This window comes from Dasypus novemcinctus, chromosome 2 (assembly GCF_030445035.2).
Source record: "Dasypus novemcinctus isolate mDasNov1 chromosome 2, mDasNov1.1.hap2, whole genome shotgun sequence".
Taxonomy (NCBI): Eukaryota; Metazoa; Chordata; class Mammalia; order Cingulata; family Dasypodidae; genus Dasypus; species Dasypus novemcinctus.
In genome coordinates, this window is record NC_080674.1 from 135,749,040 (window position 1) to 135,766,760 (window position 17,721).

Sequence of the window (17,721 nt, forward strand, 5' to 3'; positions counted from 1 at the left end):
TGATTGTAAACTTTGTTTTGAAGAATGGTTGAAAATAGCAAAGAAACTTTTGAAATAATAATGATTAGTGAGAAAATACTAGCAGAACCAGCTCTACAAAAACACTTTATAAAGCAGCAATAATGAAAAATTATGGTATAACTAAAAAACTAGACAGACAATTGAGTGGGATGGAATAACTTGAATTACCTATCAATGGAAAACGTAAGATATTATTCACTAAATTTTATTGGGACAACAGATTTTGAAAATAATTACAATGATTAGTGATATAGTATAGGTCTTAAACTTTAGGGCATAGACCTAGAAGTCCAGTACAACTGAATTCAACTATAAGCACTGTTATTTATTAGCTTAGGCAGATTGGTTTATTTTTCTGACCTTCAAATTCCTTATATCAATCTCCTTAAAATGGAGATAACACATAAATCCAAAAGTTATTATAATTATTAATAAACTAATATTTTAAAAAATAGTTGTCATATTATTCATGATGAAATGAGTCTGATCACCTGTTAATGAACTATTAGTATCTACATCTGGATATGAATTGCTTTAGGACATTGGTTATTTAAACATAAATTATCTTAGAAACCATAGCTTCCCTTTGTATTCTATGACAAGCCTGTGGAGCTGCTTTAAGAAGTAGGAAAGTAGGTTTAAGCATATGGTGATAGCCCTAATTTCTCCTTGGATATTTTATGACTATTGAGTTGGAGTATGTAAGCTCAAGTTAACCATTTGTAGCTAAATTTTGTAATAGCTTTATGAATACTTAGGAATTTAAGTGATTGACAATGTCATTCATTAAGAGCTATAAGCAAATCACCGTCCCCCCAACCTGTGCCAATACCTTTAAAAGAATTAGCTTGTTTTGTGTAGTATACAATAACTTTAGGACACACATCATTCTTGAGAGGCACTTACACTTTGCAGGTTTTAATGGTAGTGTTACCGGATTTTGTCTAAGTTCTTGACTAAACTGCAAGAAATGAGTTCCAAGAGCAAGCCATGTGGATTAGGTAGGGAGGGAAGAGAAATGGGAGAAAATAACAGATCATGGATCCCAGGTCCAGAGGAAAGGACTGAAGAGTGATAAAGAAAGCTGATTTACAGAATACAATTCCCCATCATAGATTATAAATCTCCAGGTTTACTTATGTATTGATCCAGGTGGGGATGAAGAAGGCTAAAATAGGGCAGGAACAGGCACAGGGACAGGGTGAAGGCAAGAAGACTGATGTGGCTTCCCGCTTGCTTTTCAAACCATGATTTATTCAGCCCCTTTGCTAATGGCAGGGAGGAGTTTCAGCTGTTTGCTTTTTTAATTGATTACGCCACCCATCAATCCCCTAGGAGGGCCCAACAATAAGGCCCCTGGAGAATATCTGGGGCTTCTCCTGGCTTCCAAAGGAAATCTCATTCCGAATGGGGATTTCTCATGAGTGTCTTCCAGCAGCCATCTTGGGAATACTGAAGAACATGTGTTCTATGGCGGCAGTTTATCCGCCAGGTTCCTTATCTGTCTATTGATTCCCTATCTAGCCTGCTTCGGTAGTACACTTCACTAGAGTATATTTAAACAAATACTTATTTGTGTCAGGACTTAATATTTGGGATTCACTCTTAAATGACACTAAAATTTTTCATTTTATTAAGAAAGATTGACAGTGATAAGTAAATAATGATTCTTTCCCCTTCCTTGGCTTTTTAATTTTTAAAAATTTCATTTCCACCACACTCATCCACTATCACTATTAAAGAGATAAATAATTTTATGAGACAGAATTGTATTTGGGAATTCTAAATGTCTCAGCTAAATCAATTAAATTTAAAATCTGAAGGAAATGGAATAATATCACCTCTGATTCCTAGGAATCTGCTAGCTTCCTTTTCCTTTAAAAGTTATCACTAATTGTAAAAACTTAGTATTTTTTTAGACTCTATAATTCCAACAAAATTTTGGGACATTTTTAATCATATTGTAATTTTCTTTGCATTTATGTCCCAAATTTAGATCAATCATTCAGAACATATAAAAGTCTATTATTAATTTACAATTCCAGATGAGGGATTTGAAATTAATATAACAAAATGAGTAAATTCAGCAACTCTTACTTTCAAATTACTGGAGAGAGTCATTAAAATGAAATCTATAGCCAATAAATTGTTTTTTTAAATAAAGGTCCAGATAATTTGTTTGTCCTGCTTTTCTTCATTTATTTCTTATCTTTCTCCACAGCATTCTTTGTGGCTTTTCACTTCTCCTTCTTGTCAAAGTAATCTGTATATAGTAAGTATGCTATTTATGCTCAGTGGAAGTAGGTATTTTATCTTACATTTTCTTAATTTTCTTTTATGTGGATTTGTTATAGAAATAAAGATAGAAAAAAAGTTTTGTAAAGTCCCAAATACCCCCACCAGACATATCAACTCCTTATCTTTTCCTGTGTTTCTTTCCTGTATTCTTGCAGTTTTTTGTGTGTGAACTGCTTAGTTCTGTTTGACATATATCACTTGCTGTTTCTTTGTGATCAATTTGGGGTACAGATTTTGAGGAAATAAATCATGTTTTTTTCCAAAATATACTGCATTATAGTAAGACTAAACAGCCACTGACAGATGGCATTTTTGAGATAACTAGATACTGAATTATGTTTCCAGGAAAATGATTAATGAATACAGATTCAAAGCAGAATATAGCTTGTAATTATTTTCTAAGTTTTATAAAAAACTCAGAAAAATTTAATTTCTTTAGTTATAAAGGCCTTTATTTGTAAGTACTTGAGCATTCTGACCATGGTATATTTTATATTTAATAACATATTTTATCATTGATTTCTTTTATAATGTAATGTATGGGTTTTAGTAAATTAGACTTGGGTTAGAATATCAACTCTACTGTTAATCAACTTGTGAGCTAGGTATAATGAATTAACCTCTTGTTTGTTTCTTCATGTACATATAAATCCACGCAGGGTTGTTAGAAGAAATGTGAGATGAATTACATGTAAAAATGCCTAGCATAGAACCTGGCATGTGTCTCTTCCCTTATCAGTCCCCCATGTTATACAAGCAAATCTTTTATGCTGCCCTGTACCTCTAGCTGTCTACAACTGAATGCCTATTCTCTCAAATGCCTACTGTCTAGACAGAGAAAAAAATCTGCTTTGCTCTTCTGCCTTCTGCCAGCAGAATCATCATTATTCCAAACTCCAAACTGAATTTATTGACTTAATTCCTGACTCTTCCTCTCCTGCCCCTCTCACTGATCACTTACATTCCTGTCAAGTTGGTTTCCTCACCACACACCTGTAAGGTATTATTCTTAGCCCCCCCATCTGTGTTCATCCTGTGTCCTTTTTCCCTCCCAACCATCTCATACACATAGCAAATACTCAGTAGATATTTCCTGTATGAATGAACAGTATGTCTGTGGCTGTATGAGAGATATTTCAATCAATGTTTTGGTAAAGTGCTTTTGCTAGGTGCAGCTATAATATTTCAGATATAGTTATAAAGGGTTGAAATTACTCTGCAGACCTAAGTTAATCTCTGATTGTAGGTTAAACAGGTTTGCAAGACTGATATACAGGCACACCAGAAAATCATAGATCTATAGAAATCTCACACATAATACAAATAAGGGGGTTATAGCCTCTTTTATCTGATAATAGAAGATATCTTGGAAAACTTTACCATGGATATCTGCTTTAACATTTTTTAAAAGTTGTAGATTAATGAAACATCTACAAATCTGAAGACAGTTATTTGGTTAAATTCTTTTTTAGATCTTAGATTAAGATCTAAGTTCTTTAGATTTTAAAAATGATGTCTCATACTGGAAACTACATTAACTCCAAAAAGCCAGTGGGGTCTTATTCAGTACGCCCAAGGACATTAATGCAGACTTTTAAGATAATTAATATAGCATTCAGAAATCCCTTATATTGTAGAAGAATATGAGGACTATAGGAATAAGGAAATAAAATTGGAGCACCCATATGAAATATAGAAGTTGCACTTTGCTTCCAGAAATACATGATAAAGTAAGGGAATGCTAAATTTAAAAGTTTAAGTAATATAAATAACTGCATGTCTCTCTAGAAAAAAAAATGCCTTGATTGTACAAAAGACTCAACAGGAATGGTGATGATCTGTTTCTTTTGTATCCCCAGCATGCTGGGTATCTTAATATTTCTTCCTCAAGGACCCAGTCCCACCTTCTATCTAGCTCCCTTTTTCTCTATTATTACTCTCCTGAGCAGGTGATGTTTTTCCTTACATAAATGGCAAAATTAAGATGGTCTGGGTCAGTCTCCAAGATTAACTCAACATGGTCTTTCCTCAACGGTTGATGTTTTGTTGTTCTTCCAGCAGATACTTCTTGAGAGAAGTATTCCTCCTCCTTTCTGATGCCTGAAATTCAACCCAGACTGTTGGAATGTCAGCCTGAACAGTATCAGGAATGAAAGACAAAGAGAGATTGGGATCAGGGGTTCTGAGAGCATTGAATCCTCAAGCTCATCAGACAACTTTGTTATTTCCAAGTCGCATTATATATACTCAAGCTACTGTAAGCACAAACGATAGCATGCAGCTGCACACTAAAAATTCTCACAAGCTGCAGCATTAAAATCTTAGAGTACAATGTCTTAGTGCTCTCTCAGACTACAAAGTGTGTTTTTTCATATTTCTCCCAGCCCCGGACGGCTTCAGTCCTGTTTACTTTCTGCATTCCTGTGTTAACAGCATAACCATGGAAAAAGCACCACCGTGCCTTTTTTGTCCCACATTTCCCCCTTTTTGTTTTAGTCAGGGTGGCTGTGCCTGTCTTAGGTTACCCTCCTCTGAGAGTCTTACCCGTCATTGACTACCAGCCAAGCACTCTGACCATGGGGATCTTTTTTGCAAGGTTTTAGCAAGCACCAAATTATTGACTTGCCCTATAGCATCCACACTGTGCAGTGTTCTCCAAACACAATGTCCCAGGCAGGCAACAACAATGAGCAACAAGACCAACAAACAGAGTCCTATTCCTAGTGCTGATAAAAAATGTTGAGACTTCCAGCAATTCACCAGATCAAACTTATTAACATGTGAAATCAGATCATCAAAGAAAGATATCCTTATCATTGGCTACATAAATCTGATTATGAGACATTTCTAATATATTTTTCTGTAATTCTACTATTTCTAAGGATATGTTCTATGACCTATCAAATGATTTTTAATCTTTTCCCATTCAGTCATCGAAGCATTGTAAGCAAGCGGGGTAATACAAAAATTACTCTCATTCTAGTCACATTTCAATCCTCTAAGCAAATTTAAGTTATACACTTGATCTCCAAGATGTAAAATAGCTGATTCTAAATCATTAACTCTGTTATTTAATTGTTCATCAATATGTTCTTGACTATGCCATAAATCACTAGCATTCTTATGCCAATCATGCACATAGTATTGAGTCTGGACAGTCTCATGCAAAGCTACAGCAGCAATGGCAGCAGCTGTAATGATTCCAATCAGTCCCATTATGCCAATTATTAAGAATCCAACAAATCTTTTTGTCCACTGTAGGGAGCCACCCGCTGTGAGACCTATTTACAGCCTCTCACAACATGGCGGATCTCAGAACATGGCGGAGTTCACAAATCTGCCCTGTCATTTCCTTATTCTTCTTCCTCCCCGCTTCTTTGTTCTCCCCTTCCCGCTGCAACTCAGGTGACCACAGCAATACGCATGCGCAAGGCGTGAAACACTGCAGACCTGGCACGAACTTTCAGCCAATCCCCTCCTTGGATGTCTGCCACCCGCAAAACCAGCCTATCACCTATGTACACGTTCCCTTCCCCCTCTATATATCCCCGTGTTTTACCCCCAATAAACGAGGCTTGATCAGAATCCCGTCTTGCCTCCATTCTTCGTGTCTCTTGTCCCCGTCTCTGTGTCGTTTGCTTTGTTTCTAGATCCCCGAGCTTGGTCGGATGGGAGACGTCCTGTTGTATTGGCCTGGCCCGCAGGCGGGTCCGGGTCAGTCCACTTCAGAATCTCTTGTGCCATGTGAAGCAGCAACTGACTTTCAGGTGATGACTGCCAAATTCGGTTCATTCGGATGGGAATCCATACACCTTGTCTTCTGGTCATTGTGATGGTGTTTCTGTCCTGCAATACATTTTCTGACAGACACGTATATAAGGCACCATTTTTATAAAACAAAACATTGTCCCTTGTAGTGATAAACACATACGGATCTCTAACACATGCTCTTAATTGATAGGCTTGATTTAATTGTAAGTATTGGCCAGTTTGACTGTAATTATCAATCCATTCATAAGTAGGGGCAGTTCCTAGAAATACTTTCCATATGTTTTTATGTATATTTAGATTATAAGTATCATTTATCCATGGGGTCGGTATCCATTTCCTTCTTGGTGTATACCATTTGTTCATTCACATACAGAGGTTCTGAAAAGGCATATTGCATGTTACTGACTTGTTGATCTCTACTGTTAAGACTGTATCATATAAATCAGCCACTATATTCTTTGGGAGACCCCATAGGGGCACTTTCCCACATCATTCCATAGGAATCATTAAAAATGACAGATCCTCTTCCTATATAACATTCTTGCCATCCTTCTTTATTACCATAACCTCAGGGTGAACAATTGTAAGTTTGCCATTTAGTCACAACCGAATTATATGAATGGAACAAAGTTACTAATAACTTCGTACCCTTAGTTTTCATAATTACCATAGTTTGATTTTTTATCTGCATGCAACGGGGACTTTTTCCAATACATAATGATATATAATCAAAAGGAAGCATTAGATTGTATACCTTCTTTCCTTCCTCTTGAGGTTTTGACAGCGACCTATTATCAATGGGCCCAGGAAATATATGTTTTATTCAAGAATATAGGAAAAGATGAATCCCTCCAGGTTAAAGCTCATATTAATGGAGGGTTAGGTATATAAGCTCAATATGTATGATTTTCATACTCTTCTCCTTTACTCACGATTACCTTCATGATGATCAGAAGAATGCATTCCACTTCTGTTTCTTCCCTTCAGTTCTCAGTTTAATCCTATTTGCAGGTAACCAAATCTGTTCCCCATTTTCTGAAATGACAAGAGCATATCCTCTCCCCTATCCTTTAAACTTTAGTTTTTGCCAAGTATTAGTTAGTACATCTTTCCAGTACATTGGCTGATATTCAGCTGAGTCACACAATATCTTTTCTTTATTCTTATTCAAGGCATAATGCCATTCAGCAGGTGTTATTGAATCATATACATTAAGAAAATTTAAAAATAAATAAAGCTTTTGCCAATTGGTCCTTCAGTACTATAATGCCATCATCTCTCCCTTTTTGTTTTAATAACATTTGCTTGAGAGTATGATATGACTGTTCAACTATAGCTTGACCTGTAGGATTATAAGGAATTCCTGTGACATTAGCAATGGAATATTTAGAGCAAAATGTTGCAAATTGTTTGCCAGAATAAGCTGGACCATTATCAGTATTGATTTGTGCAGGGCATCCCATGACTGCAAAGGCAGACCACAAATGTGAATGAACATGACAAATTTTTTCCCCACTAAGCACTGTAGCCCAGAGAAAGTGAGAATAAGTGTTAATACACACATGAACATATTGCAATTTACCAAAAGTTGAAAACTGTGTGACATTCATCTGCCAGATCTGATTTGGCACCAGCCCTCAGAGATTATAGGGGATTTCAGTATTATGTTGGATATTCCATGCTTTATAGAAATTAGAAAATGATTTACTAATATTTGTAGGCCTATTGTCAGTTTTAATCTTATTAGACACACACATAATAGCCATAGTAGCAAGACAATGATGAATAACATGTTTTGCAGTTTCTCCTGTCATAGCAGAAGCCTAAGCAAATCCACTACAAGTATTTACAGTTACATGGATGTATGCTAATCTGCCAAAAGTAAATCAATCTCTATACTTTAAGAAAGATAAGCAGTTTCCATATGGTTAACAGTTTAGCAAATATAGGCAGAATCAGCTACATATTAATGGGTTCATGTACATCAGAAAGTAATTGAATAAAGGCTGACAATTCTGCTTTTTGGGATGAGGTTTGTTTAATATCAATAATTTTTAGTGGGTCCATAATATCCAGCTTTTCCTTTTCAATTTCTATCTGTAAAATATATGCTAGCATTTTTTATTGGTTGGTCCCGTACTATTACATTGATGACAAAAGCTGTGTTTTGAAAAAATGTCAGAAATTTATTTGATGTTAAATGTATATTAAGTATCCCAATAAAATTAGAAAGAGCAGCCTGCCATAATAAATGTTTTGCCATAATTTAATAAATACTTTTGTTTAATATTATGCTGAAACAATGGTAAATTTTCAGGATTTTATACACTCTTTAAGTATTCATATCAACTTTTTACTCATACAACTTTAATTAACAGAGGGTTAAAGAATTTTGTTTAATTTTATAATACTTTTAAACACTTTCAATTTATAACATATTAAAGGAACTTAACTATTTTATTTCTTTAATTTTTTCAAGGTAAAAGAACAAATTATTTGCAATAGTTTGAAATAAAAAGATACTTTTCAGGATCTGACTTTGAGAAAGCAGGTTTGAACATTATGTTCCTTTAAAAATGATGAAACTTGCTTTTTCTTAAAAAACTGAGGGAATGATAAGGTTAAAGTACAGAAGCTATTTTGATAAAATAGACTTTCTTTGTATATTGATTATTCAGGAGAAAAACTCTTTATAAAACTTTTACTTAAACATAGTAATAACTTGAGAAATTTTGAGAAAGAACAAAATTTTAACTTTTCATCAATATACTATTTGATACTAAAGTTTTTAAAACTTTATAGATAGACCCATCAAATCTTACTCAACATTAGCCATAAAAATTCCTTTTCCACAAATCTTCTGCACTTTCTGTATTCATTCAGGTTTTGTCCCACATTTTACTCTTTGTCAATAACCAAACATTTTGGGAAGCAGACTTGGCCCAATGTATAGGGCATCTGCCTACTACATGGGAGGTCCGTGGTTCAAACGCTAGGCCTCCTTTACTCATGTGGAGTTGGCCCATGCACAGTGCTGATGTGCACAAGGAGTGCTGTGCCATGCAGGGGTGTACCCTGTGTAGGGGAGCCCCACATGCAAGGAGTGTGCCCCATAAGGAGAGCCACCCAGTGCAAAAGAAAGTGCAGCCTGCCTAAGAATGGCACCGCACACACAGAAAGTTGACACAAGAAGATGATGCAACAAAAAGAAACACAGATTCCCAGCACCACTGATAAGGATAGAAGTGGTCACGGAAGAACACACAGTGAATGGACACAGAGGGCAGACAGACAATTGGGGCAGGGGGGGAAGGGGAGAGAAATAAAAAATAAATCTTTACAAAAAAGTAACCAATCATTTTATCTTAGGACAAAATCACTTTCCATTTTCTTAACAAAAACACATTCTATACATCTCACATACACAAGTCACCAGGCAAACTTCTTACAACGTATAATCACTATCAACGCTAAACAAGCTTGTTAAAATAATGAACTTTTCTTCACTCTAAATACTTAGTAGCATGCAATACCAAAAACAGTCCTTCAGAAGCAAGTTAGCAGGGGAGGCTGGCTGCTGACAAGCTTTCTTGTTATAAAATTATCTTTTATTATTATTATTTCTAATTCAGGTTTTGTTTAATAAAGACTTTTTGGAATTAACCGTTTAAATACCTTAATTTAAACAATGCTTCATTAAACTTCTTATATTATTTATAACCATATAGACTATAATTAATTATTTTAAGACAAATTTTACCTTCACAGAACACATTCCCTTACTTAAAGTTACCACAATACCTTCTACAACTTGCCACATGCATTTAAGTCCCATGAGTTTATGAAAATTAACCATTCTATTTTAGGACAAAACACACTTTTTTGAAAAAACTTATTAAATTTCAGTCAGCATTCTCACAAACTTTTTACCTTCTTTAATATTCATTTCAGTTTTACATCCTTCATTTTATCCTGTGGAAAAAAATAATATTTATTTCAATTTAGGCAAGAACTATTCTTTATGAAGAGAATTACAGTAGTTTTGTTAATCATGACTTACAATTTTTATCATTGCAGACATCCTGTAAACATTTAAACTTATGTATTAATATAAGCACTTATTTAATATTTGGCCATTTGAATAGAGCTCTTTTTGAAATTTGTATTAATTTATATTACCATCCAGAAGTATCAAATACACACTGACATTGAACAAATAGACAAGCACAAAACAATTACAACACACCAACAGAAACATACAGTTTACTATTAACTCTTAATCCTTATTTTTTAACTTTTTTGGTATAGCTGTTTTTAAATTCTCCATCATTTCACATCTTAGATTTTACTGTTTTTAAGATTTCTTCTGGAATCCATGTTGCCTGTAACATGCAAGCTTGTGCTTGGAAACATTTTTATTAGTTATCAGCAATCAGTTAAGATAACTTGAGTTGCAGAAAAGTTAAGCTTTTATTTAGACAGTTAACACAATTTTTTTAGATTACTGCTCTGTAAGACTACACTGAGACTTGAAGTTTAGGAGTAAACTATTGATTTAAAGCCAAAAATCCCTTTTAACACCTTGATAAAAAATTCTGTATTAATTTTATTATTTTGGTAAAATAGGCCCAATCAGAATTCACATGGAAACAAAACACACCACCAATGTTGCAATGTTTTTCTCCTTTTCCCTGGGCTTAATTCTATTGACCCCACTAGCCCGCAGCTACATTATCATGTAGACAGCAGGGGTTTTACAGAGTTGCTGCCAGAATAGTTTCCTTATCTTAATTAACACTTTAACAGAGAGTTTACTTACAAGCCTGATTTCATTAACAAGGACTTTATTTAGTATTTTTGTCTGTTTTAAATCTTTCAATAGTTTAAAACATATTGGTTTATGATGAAACTCGACACCCCCTTGCAGATTACTTACATCTGGTAGTACTGCACGTAATGCTACTGGGAAAGCCGATAATAATTGCATAGCTTCAGGGTCTCCCTGTCTAGATCTCTGCAATAAACATCACATCAAGGGTGTTTGTGGAGTTATTAGGAACAACAATCTTGTTAACATAAGGCAAAGCATTGGCAACATCTGACTTAGGCTTAGTAACAGAAGGCAATTCAGTAAGTGCAGAGGGTTGTACTGTATACATAGAAGATATTTCATTAGGACACTTCACTGAGCTTTTGGTGATGAAAGGGTTAATATCAGGATGAGGGGAAAAAACCTGATGGTTCCCCCATTTGCCTCAAGCTCCTGTTCTTGTTCCAATTTACTTTCTTTTATTTCAGATTTACTTATGGACTTAGAAAATATAGTAATTTCATCTTTCTCTCCTTCTTCAGACTGTAAAGGATCTAAAGCAGCTGCTATTTGCTGGCCTAAAGACCAAACTGACAGTGGAATAGATTCTCCTTTTTGATATGCTCTTCATAAAGCCTTCATTAGTTGTTTCCACTGTTTCAAGTTTAAAAGATTTTTACCTTGTGACTGAAACCAGTAACAATGTTTTTGAACTAAAACAAAGAGTTCTAACAAATCAGCTGTTCTAACTGGCTCCCCTGTAGTATTTAATAAAGTTTTTAACACTTGAGAATATTCTTCCAGATGTCCTGGTTGATTACCCATACCCTGATGACTTAGCAGAAATGTTATTCACTTACTTAATCTTGATGACTCAAGTTGCTCTGCTTTGGACGTCTCACTTGACCCTCGATGAGGTCTTTTCCGCAGGTTCCCAATATGATTATGGAAGATTCACTCACTTCTTTGGGCCCCATGTTGGGCACCACTTGTCGGAATGTCAGCCTGAAGGGTATTGGAAATGAAAGACAAAGAGAGATTAGGATCAGGGGTTCTGAGAGCATTGAATCCTCAAGCTCATCAGACAACTTTGGTATTTCCAAGTAGCATTATATATACTCAAGCTACTGTAAGCACAAGCGATAGCATGCAGCTGCACACTAAAAATTCTCACAAGCTGCAGCACTAAAATCTTATCTCAGAGTACAAGGTCTTACTTAGTGCTCTCTCAGACTACAAATTGTGTTTTCTCATATTTCTCCCAGCCCCGGACAGCTTCAGTCCTATTTACTTTGTGCATTCCTGTGTTAACAGCATAACCATGGAAACAGCACCACTGTGCCTTTCTTTCCCACATCAGACTCTTTTTTTCCCCTCTTTATTTTTTTAAATGTTACATTAAAGAAATATGAGGTCCTCATATGCCCCCCAACCCTCTCACCCCACTCCTCCCACATCAACAACCTCTTTCATCATCATGGGACAATCATTGCATTTGGTGAATACATTTTGGAGCACTGCTGGAGGTTTACACTCTCTCCCAGTCCACTCAATGGGCCATGACAGGATATACAATGTCCAGCATCTGTCCCTGCCATACCACCCAGGACAACTCCAAGTCCTGAAAATGCCCCCACATCATATCTCTTCTTCCCTCTTCCTACCCTCAGCAGCTACCATGGCCACTTTTTCCACATCAATGCTACAATTTTTTCCATTACTAATCACAATAGTTCCATAGTAGAATATTAGTAAGTTCACTCTAATCCATACTCTATTCCTCCATCCTGTGGACCCTGGGATGGTTATGTCCATTCCACCTCTATATTGAGAGGGGGCTTAGATTCCACATGGATGATGGGTTCAATTCTCCTGCTTGCAGTTATAGGCACTCTTGGCTCCCTGGTGTGGTGGTTGATCTTGTTCACCTCCCTGTTAGCTGGCCAGGGTAAATCCAATAAACCAGAGGGTAGGCGGTAGAGTTGGCCCAGTGGTTAGGCCATCCATCTACCACATGAGAGGTCCACAGTTCAAACCCCGGGCCTCCTTGTCCTGTGTGCAGCTGGTCCATGCACAGTGCTGATGTGTGCAAGGAGTGCCGTGCCATGCAGGGGTGCCCCCGCACAGGGGAGCCCCATGCGCAAGGAGTGCATCCCGTAAGGAGAGCAGCCCAGTGTGAAAGGAAGTGCAGCCTGCCCAGGAATGGTGCTGCACACATGGAGAGCTGACAAACAAGATGATGCAATGAAAAGAAACACAGATTCCCATGCCTCTGACAATAACAGAAACGGACAAAGAAGATGCAGCAAATAGACACAGAGAACAGACAACTAGGGTGGGGGAGAGGGGAGAGAAATAAATAAATAGATAAATAGATCTTTTTTAAAAAATAAATAAATAAGCCAGAGGGTAGGAGTTGCAAGTCTGTTGAGGCTCAGGGCCTGGCTGTCACATGGACAGTCCAGAGTTTCAGGTCTCCTGAGTATACACCAACCCCAGCACCAACCACAGGTCCAGTAAAAGTGACATAAGAGGCACGTGTAGAAAGGTCACATCTGAGTCCAACTCCATCACATTCAGGAACACAAACTCCAAAGTAGGGCCAACTGACATGGCACTGAACTCCAGAGCCATCTGCCATGACCACAGAACCTGTGGGTCTCTGTAGCCCTCAGGAGAACCAGTACCTGGGCTTGTATCTACTTTGGCTGTCTCTGAGACCCTGCTGAGGCATGTGTAAGCATTACCCCTCTGATGACCTCCCGAGTCTTAGACTCATAGCCATGTAAACTCATTTGTCCTTTCCATTTCCCCCTTTTATCCAAAGTCAAAAAGCAGTTTTAACACCTAATATTACATGTAAGCTAAGATATTATGCTGGTCTGAGTTGACCCTTTTATTCAAGGTCTTTTTCTAGTTACATCATCAGCTGGTGCTTGGTTGTAATCCCTCGGTGCCAGGGGGGATCATCCCCAGGAGTCATGTCCCTCACTGGGGGATCCTCTTGGGACAACTAAGTCCTTCAGGCCTGAAGAAGCCAGGTTTTCAGGTTTTTCCACTCCACTCTTCTGCCTTCTTTTCAGCTTGGCTTTTGGTTCTGCACAGGCCTTGGATCCCATTGTTGATGCCAGGTGTGCTCTCAGACTGCTCACTCTCCTCTGCACCCTGGAATTTAGCATCTTTTAGGAAAGGCATTCTTTTTCTCCTTCTATGTTCAAAGGCTTTTACCTTTATTTATTCTGCTCCAGAGAAAAGGACATCTTTCAAATTCCTTACTTGACCATTGACCCTGAAATAGTATCTGAACCACAAAGATCCTGTGATTTATATAGACATTGGGGAGTTCTCATAAATGTATTGTTTAATAATAGAACTGTCACTATTTAGCTGGCAGACAGATGGCTTTTGGAATAGCTAGTTGCTGAGTTATATCTTAAGAAGATTGTTTAGTGCAGGATCCTGAGTTTAGGATCAAAACAGGATGTAAAGAGGAGGGTTTAGTTTTAAAAATCAGAAAAAAATATAATCTAGCTTATGGAATCCCCAAAATTCAATCTGAATTGGGCTTGTTCACATTGATTCAATCAGGTGGTAACCAGATTTCCCATTCAGTTGGTCCTGTTGATAAAGAACCATAAAATGACTGTGATATTACTCATCCAAGAGGAGAAGGAAATCAGTATTATATTTACATTTTATCTCTGTTCCAATTACCCTTTAATTTAAAAACAGCACCAAAACAAAGACAACCTGAGTGGTTTCAGATTTATGTTTTATTTGTCCCTAACTCTTTGGTTTTTAGATTTGCTTGGAACAATAGGAGAAATCCTTCCAATCCTCCCTGAAGATATTAGTGTTTGGGGGATGAAAGATTCTGTTCCACAAGGTATAAATTCACTCAAAGGAAAATTGAACACAGCATCTGATGAGCCTGTGCCATGCAGCCTCCATGCTACCTCAAGTCTGAAGTCTGCTCATCTTTATATTTTTACCTCTGGAACCACAGGTATGATCAGGTTCTTCCTCAGGCTTAAAAAGAGGGGAAAGTATTCGCAAAGCAGCAGTTTTGGGCATCTTTCTGCCACATGTGGTCACCAAATGTCTGAGAAAGCATGAATCAGAGAAGACCTAAGCTTCTTAGACCCTAGAACTTTCAAACTTGGATGAAAAGTTACTTGCTTTAACCTTAACTTGGTAAGCCCCCATGTTCACATGGGCATTATCTCATTTGAAAAGATATTCTTAAAGGTTTGGTAGTATAAATTGCCCAGGAATGTCTGAAGATTCAGATCTACACTCAGTAGCTTTGTGTGTGGTCTTTGACAAAATTGTAAGCTTCTCTGATTCTCTAGATTTCTGATATAGAAAATAAAGACATTAGTTTTAAAAGTTCCTTATTATCCTTCTGTATTTAAAAATCACTTAATCTACTTTAAAACAGTTCTCTATATTCTTGTTTAAAAGTTTCAACCTAAGCACACAACTCCACACCCTGGTGGGACATTTGTTACAGATTGTAAAACAATATCATCAGACAATTACCACTAATCATGGTCCATAGCATATATTTGGCACACTCTTCCCATATACCTCCATTATCGGTAAAGTACAGCTTTGGCATTGATGCAAGAATATTGTAGTATTGCTGTTAACCACAGTCTATAGGTCACACCAATTGTAGTTTTCCCATGCTTCTCCGTATTCCCACCACCCGACAATAGTGATGCACATCTGCTCTAGCTCACAGAAGGACTCTCTTGCATTTATATCCTTAACCACAATTCTTAACCATCTCTGGGTTCACTTTATTATCAGTCCCTAGATTATTCTTTAGCTTTCTTTCTATTGACATTTACTTCCCCAGACTACCTTTTTCAGTCACAATCCCATTTATAAACCAGTTGCTACTCACTATAATGTGTTACTATCAACTCTATCCCTCTCCACACTTTACAGTCAAGTTAATTAAAACTTCTACATACATTAAGCATCCATAGTTCTTCTAACCCTCCTCTTATCTCCTAATAACCTATACTCTAGGTTTTAATTCCATTTGTTTATTATTTGTATTTAGCTCATATTAATGAGACCATGCAATATTTGTTCTTTTGTGTCTGGCTTACTTCACTTAGTATAATGTCTTCAAGACTCATCCATGTTATCATATATGTCCCAGTTTCATTTCTTCTTGCTGCAGCATAGTATTACATATATATACCACATTTTGTTTAACCATTCATTGGTGGCTGGACACTTGGGTTGTTTCCATCTTTTGGCAATTGTGAACAATGCCCTTTGAACATTGGTGTGCAGATGTCTGTTTGTGTCATAGTTTTTAGTTTTTCTGGATATATTCCTAGTAGAGGAATTGCTTGATCATATGGCAGTTCTATATTTAGCTTTCTGAGGAACTGCAAAACTGTCTTCCACAGAGGCTGCACCATTTTACACTCCACCAACAGTGAAGGAGTGTTCCTATTTCTCCACATCCTCTCCAGCACTTATTGTTGCCTGTTTTTTTAATAATGGCCATTCTATGTGGTGTTACATGATATCTCATTGCTGTTTTAAAAATGGAACATTTTTTCACATGCTTTTTGGCCATTTGTATTTCCTCTTTGGAGAAATGTCTATTTAAATCTTTTGCCCATTTTTTAATTGGATTGCTTACTGTTGTGTTGTTGAGTTGTATGATCACTTTATATAGAATGGAAATCAAACCCTTATTGTATAACTGGTTTCCAAATATTTTCTCCCATCGACTGGACTGCCTTTTTACCTTTTTTGATGAAGTGCTCTGAATCACAGAAATGTTTACGTTTGAGGAGGTTCCATTTATCCATGTTTTCTTTTATTGCTCATGCTTTTCATGTAAGGTTTAAGAATCCACTACCTACCACCAAGTCTTGGAGATGTTTCCCTAAATTTTCTTCTAGGAGCTTTATTGTGCTTCCTTTTATATTTAGGTCTTTGACCCATTTTGAGTTAATTTTTGTATAAGGTGTGAGATAGGGGTCTTCTTTCTTTCTTTTGGTTATGGATATCCAGTTCTCCCAACACCATTTGTTGAATAAACTGTTCTGCCCACACTGGGAGGGCTTGAGAGGCTTGTCAAAATCACTTGTCCATAGATGAGGGTCTGTTTCTGAACCATCAGTTCAGTTCCATTGGTCTATGTGTCTATCTTTATGCCAGTACCATGCTGCTTTTACCACTGTAGCTAGGTAATAAGATTTAAATTCTGAAAGTGAGAGTCCTCCAACTTCACTTTTCTTTTTTAAGATGTTTCTTACTATTTGGGGCCTCTTACCCTTCCAAGTAAATTTGATAATTGAGTTTTCCATTTGCTTAAAAAATTCTGGTGAAATTTTTATTGGATTGCATTGAATCTGTATATCAATTTGGATAGAATTGACATCTTAATGATATTTAGTCTTCCAATCTATGAGCAAGGAATGATCTTCAAATTATTTAGTTCTTTTTAAATTTCTTTTAGCAATGCGTTATCATTTTCTGAATGCAAATGCCTTTGCATGCTTGGTTACATTTATTCCTAAATATTTGATTCTTTTTGTTGCTATTGTAAATGGAATTTTTTTCCTGACTTCCTCCTCCAATTGTGCATTATTAGTGTGTAGAAACACCACTGATTTTTTGGGTATTGATCTTGTATCCTGACACTCTACTGAAATAATTTATTAGCTCTAGCAGCTTGTAGATTTTTCAGGACTTCATAGATATGTAATCATATCATCTGCAAATAGCGAAAGTTTTAATTCTTCCTTTCCAACTTGGATGCCTTTTATTTCTTTTTCTTGCCT

The 17,721-nt window shown here is 36.5% G+C and overlaps 1 protein-coding gene across 1 annotated transcript in view; it reads left to right on the forward strand.

The window, feature by feature from the left end:
* Window positions 1-17,721, forward strand: part of SLC27A6 (solute carrier family 27 member 6) — a 74,522-nt gene that overhangs the window by 8,606 nt on the left and 48,195 nt on the right. The window contains 1 exon segment of the mRNA XM_058277995.2: window positions 14,703-14,906. Coding sequence (XP_058133978.1) covers window positions 14,703-14,906 — 204 coding nt within the window.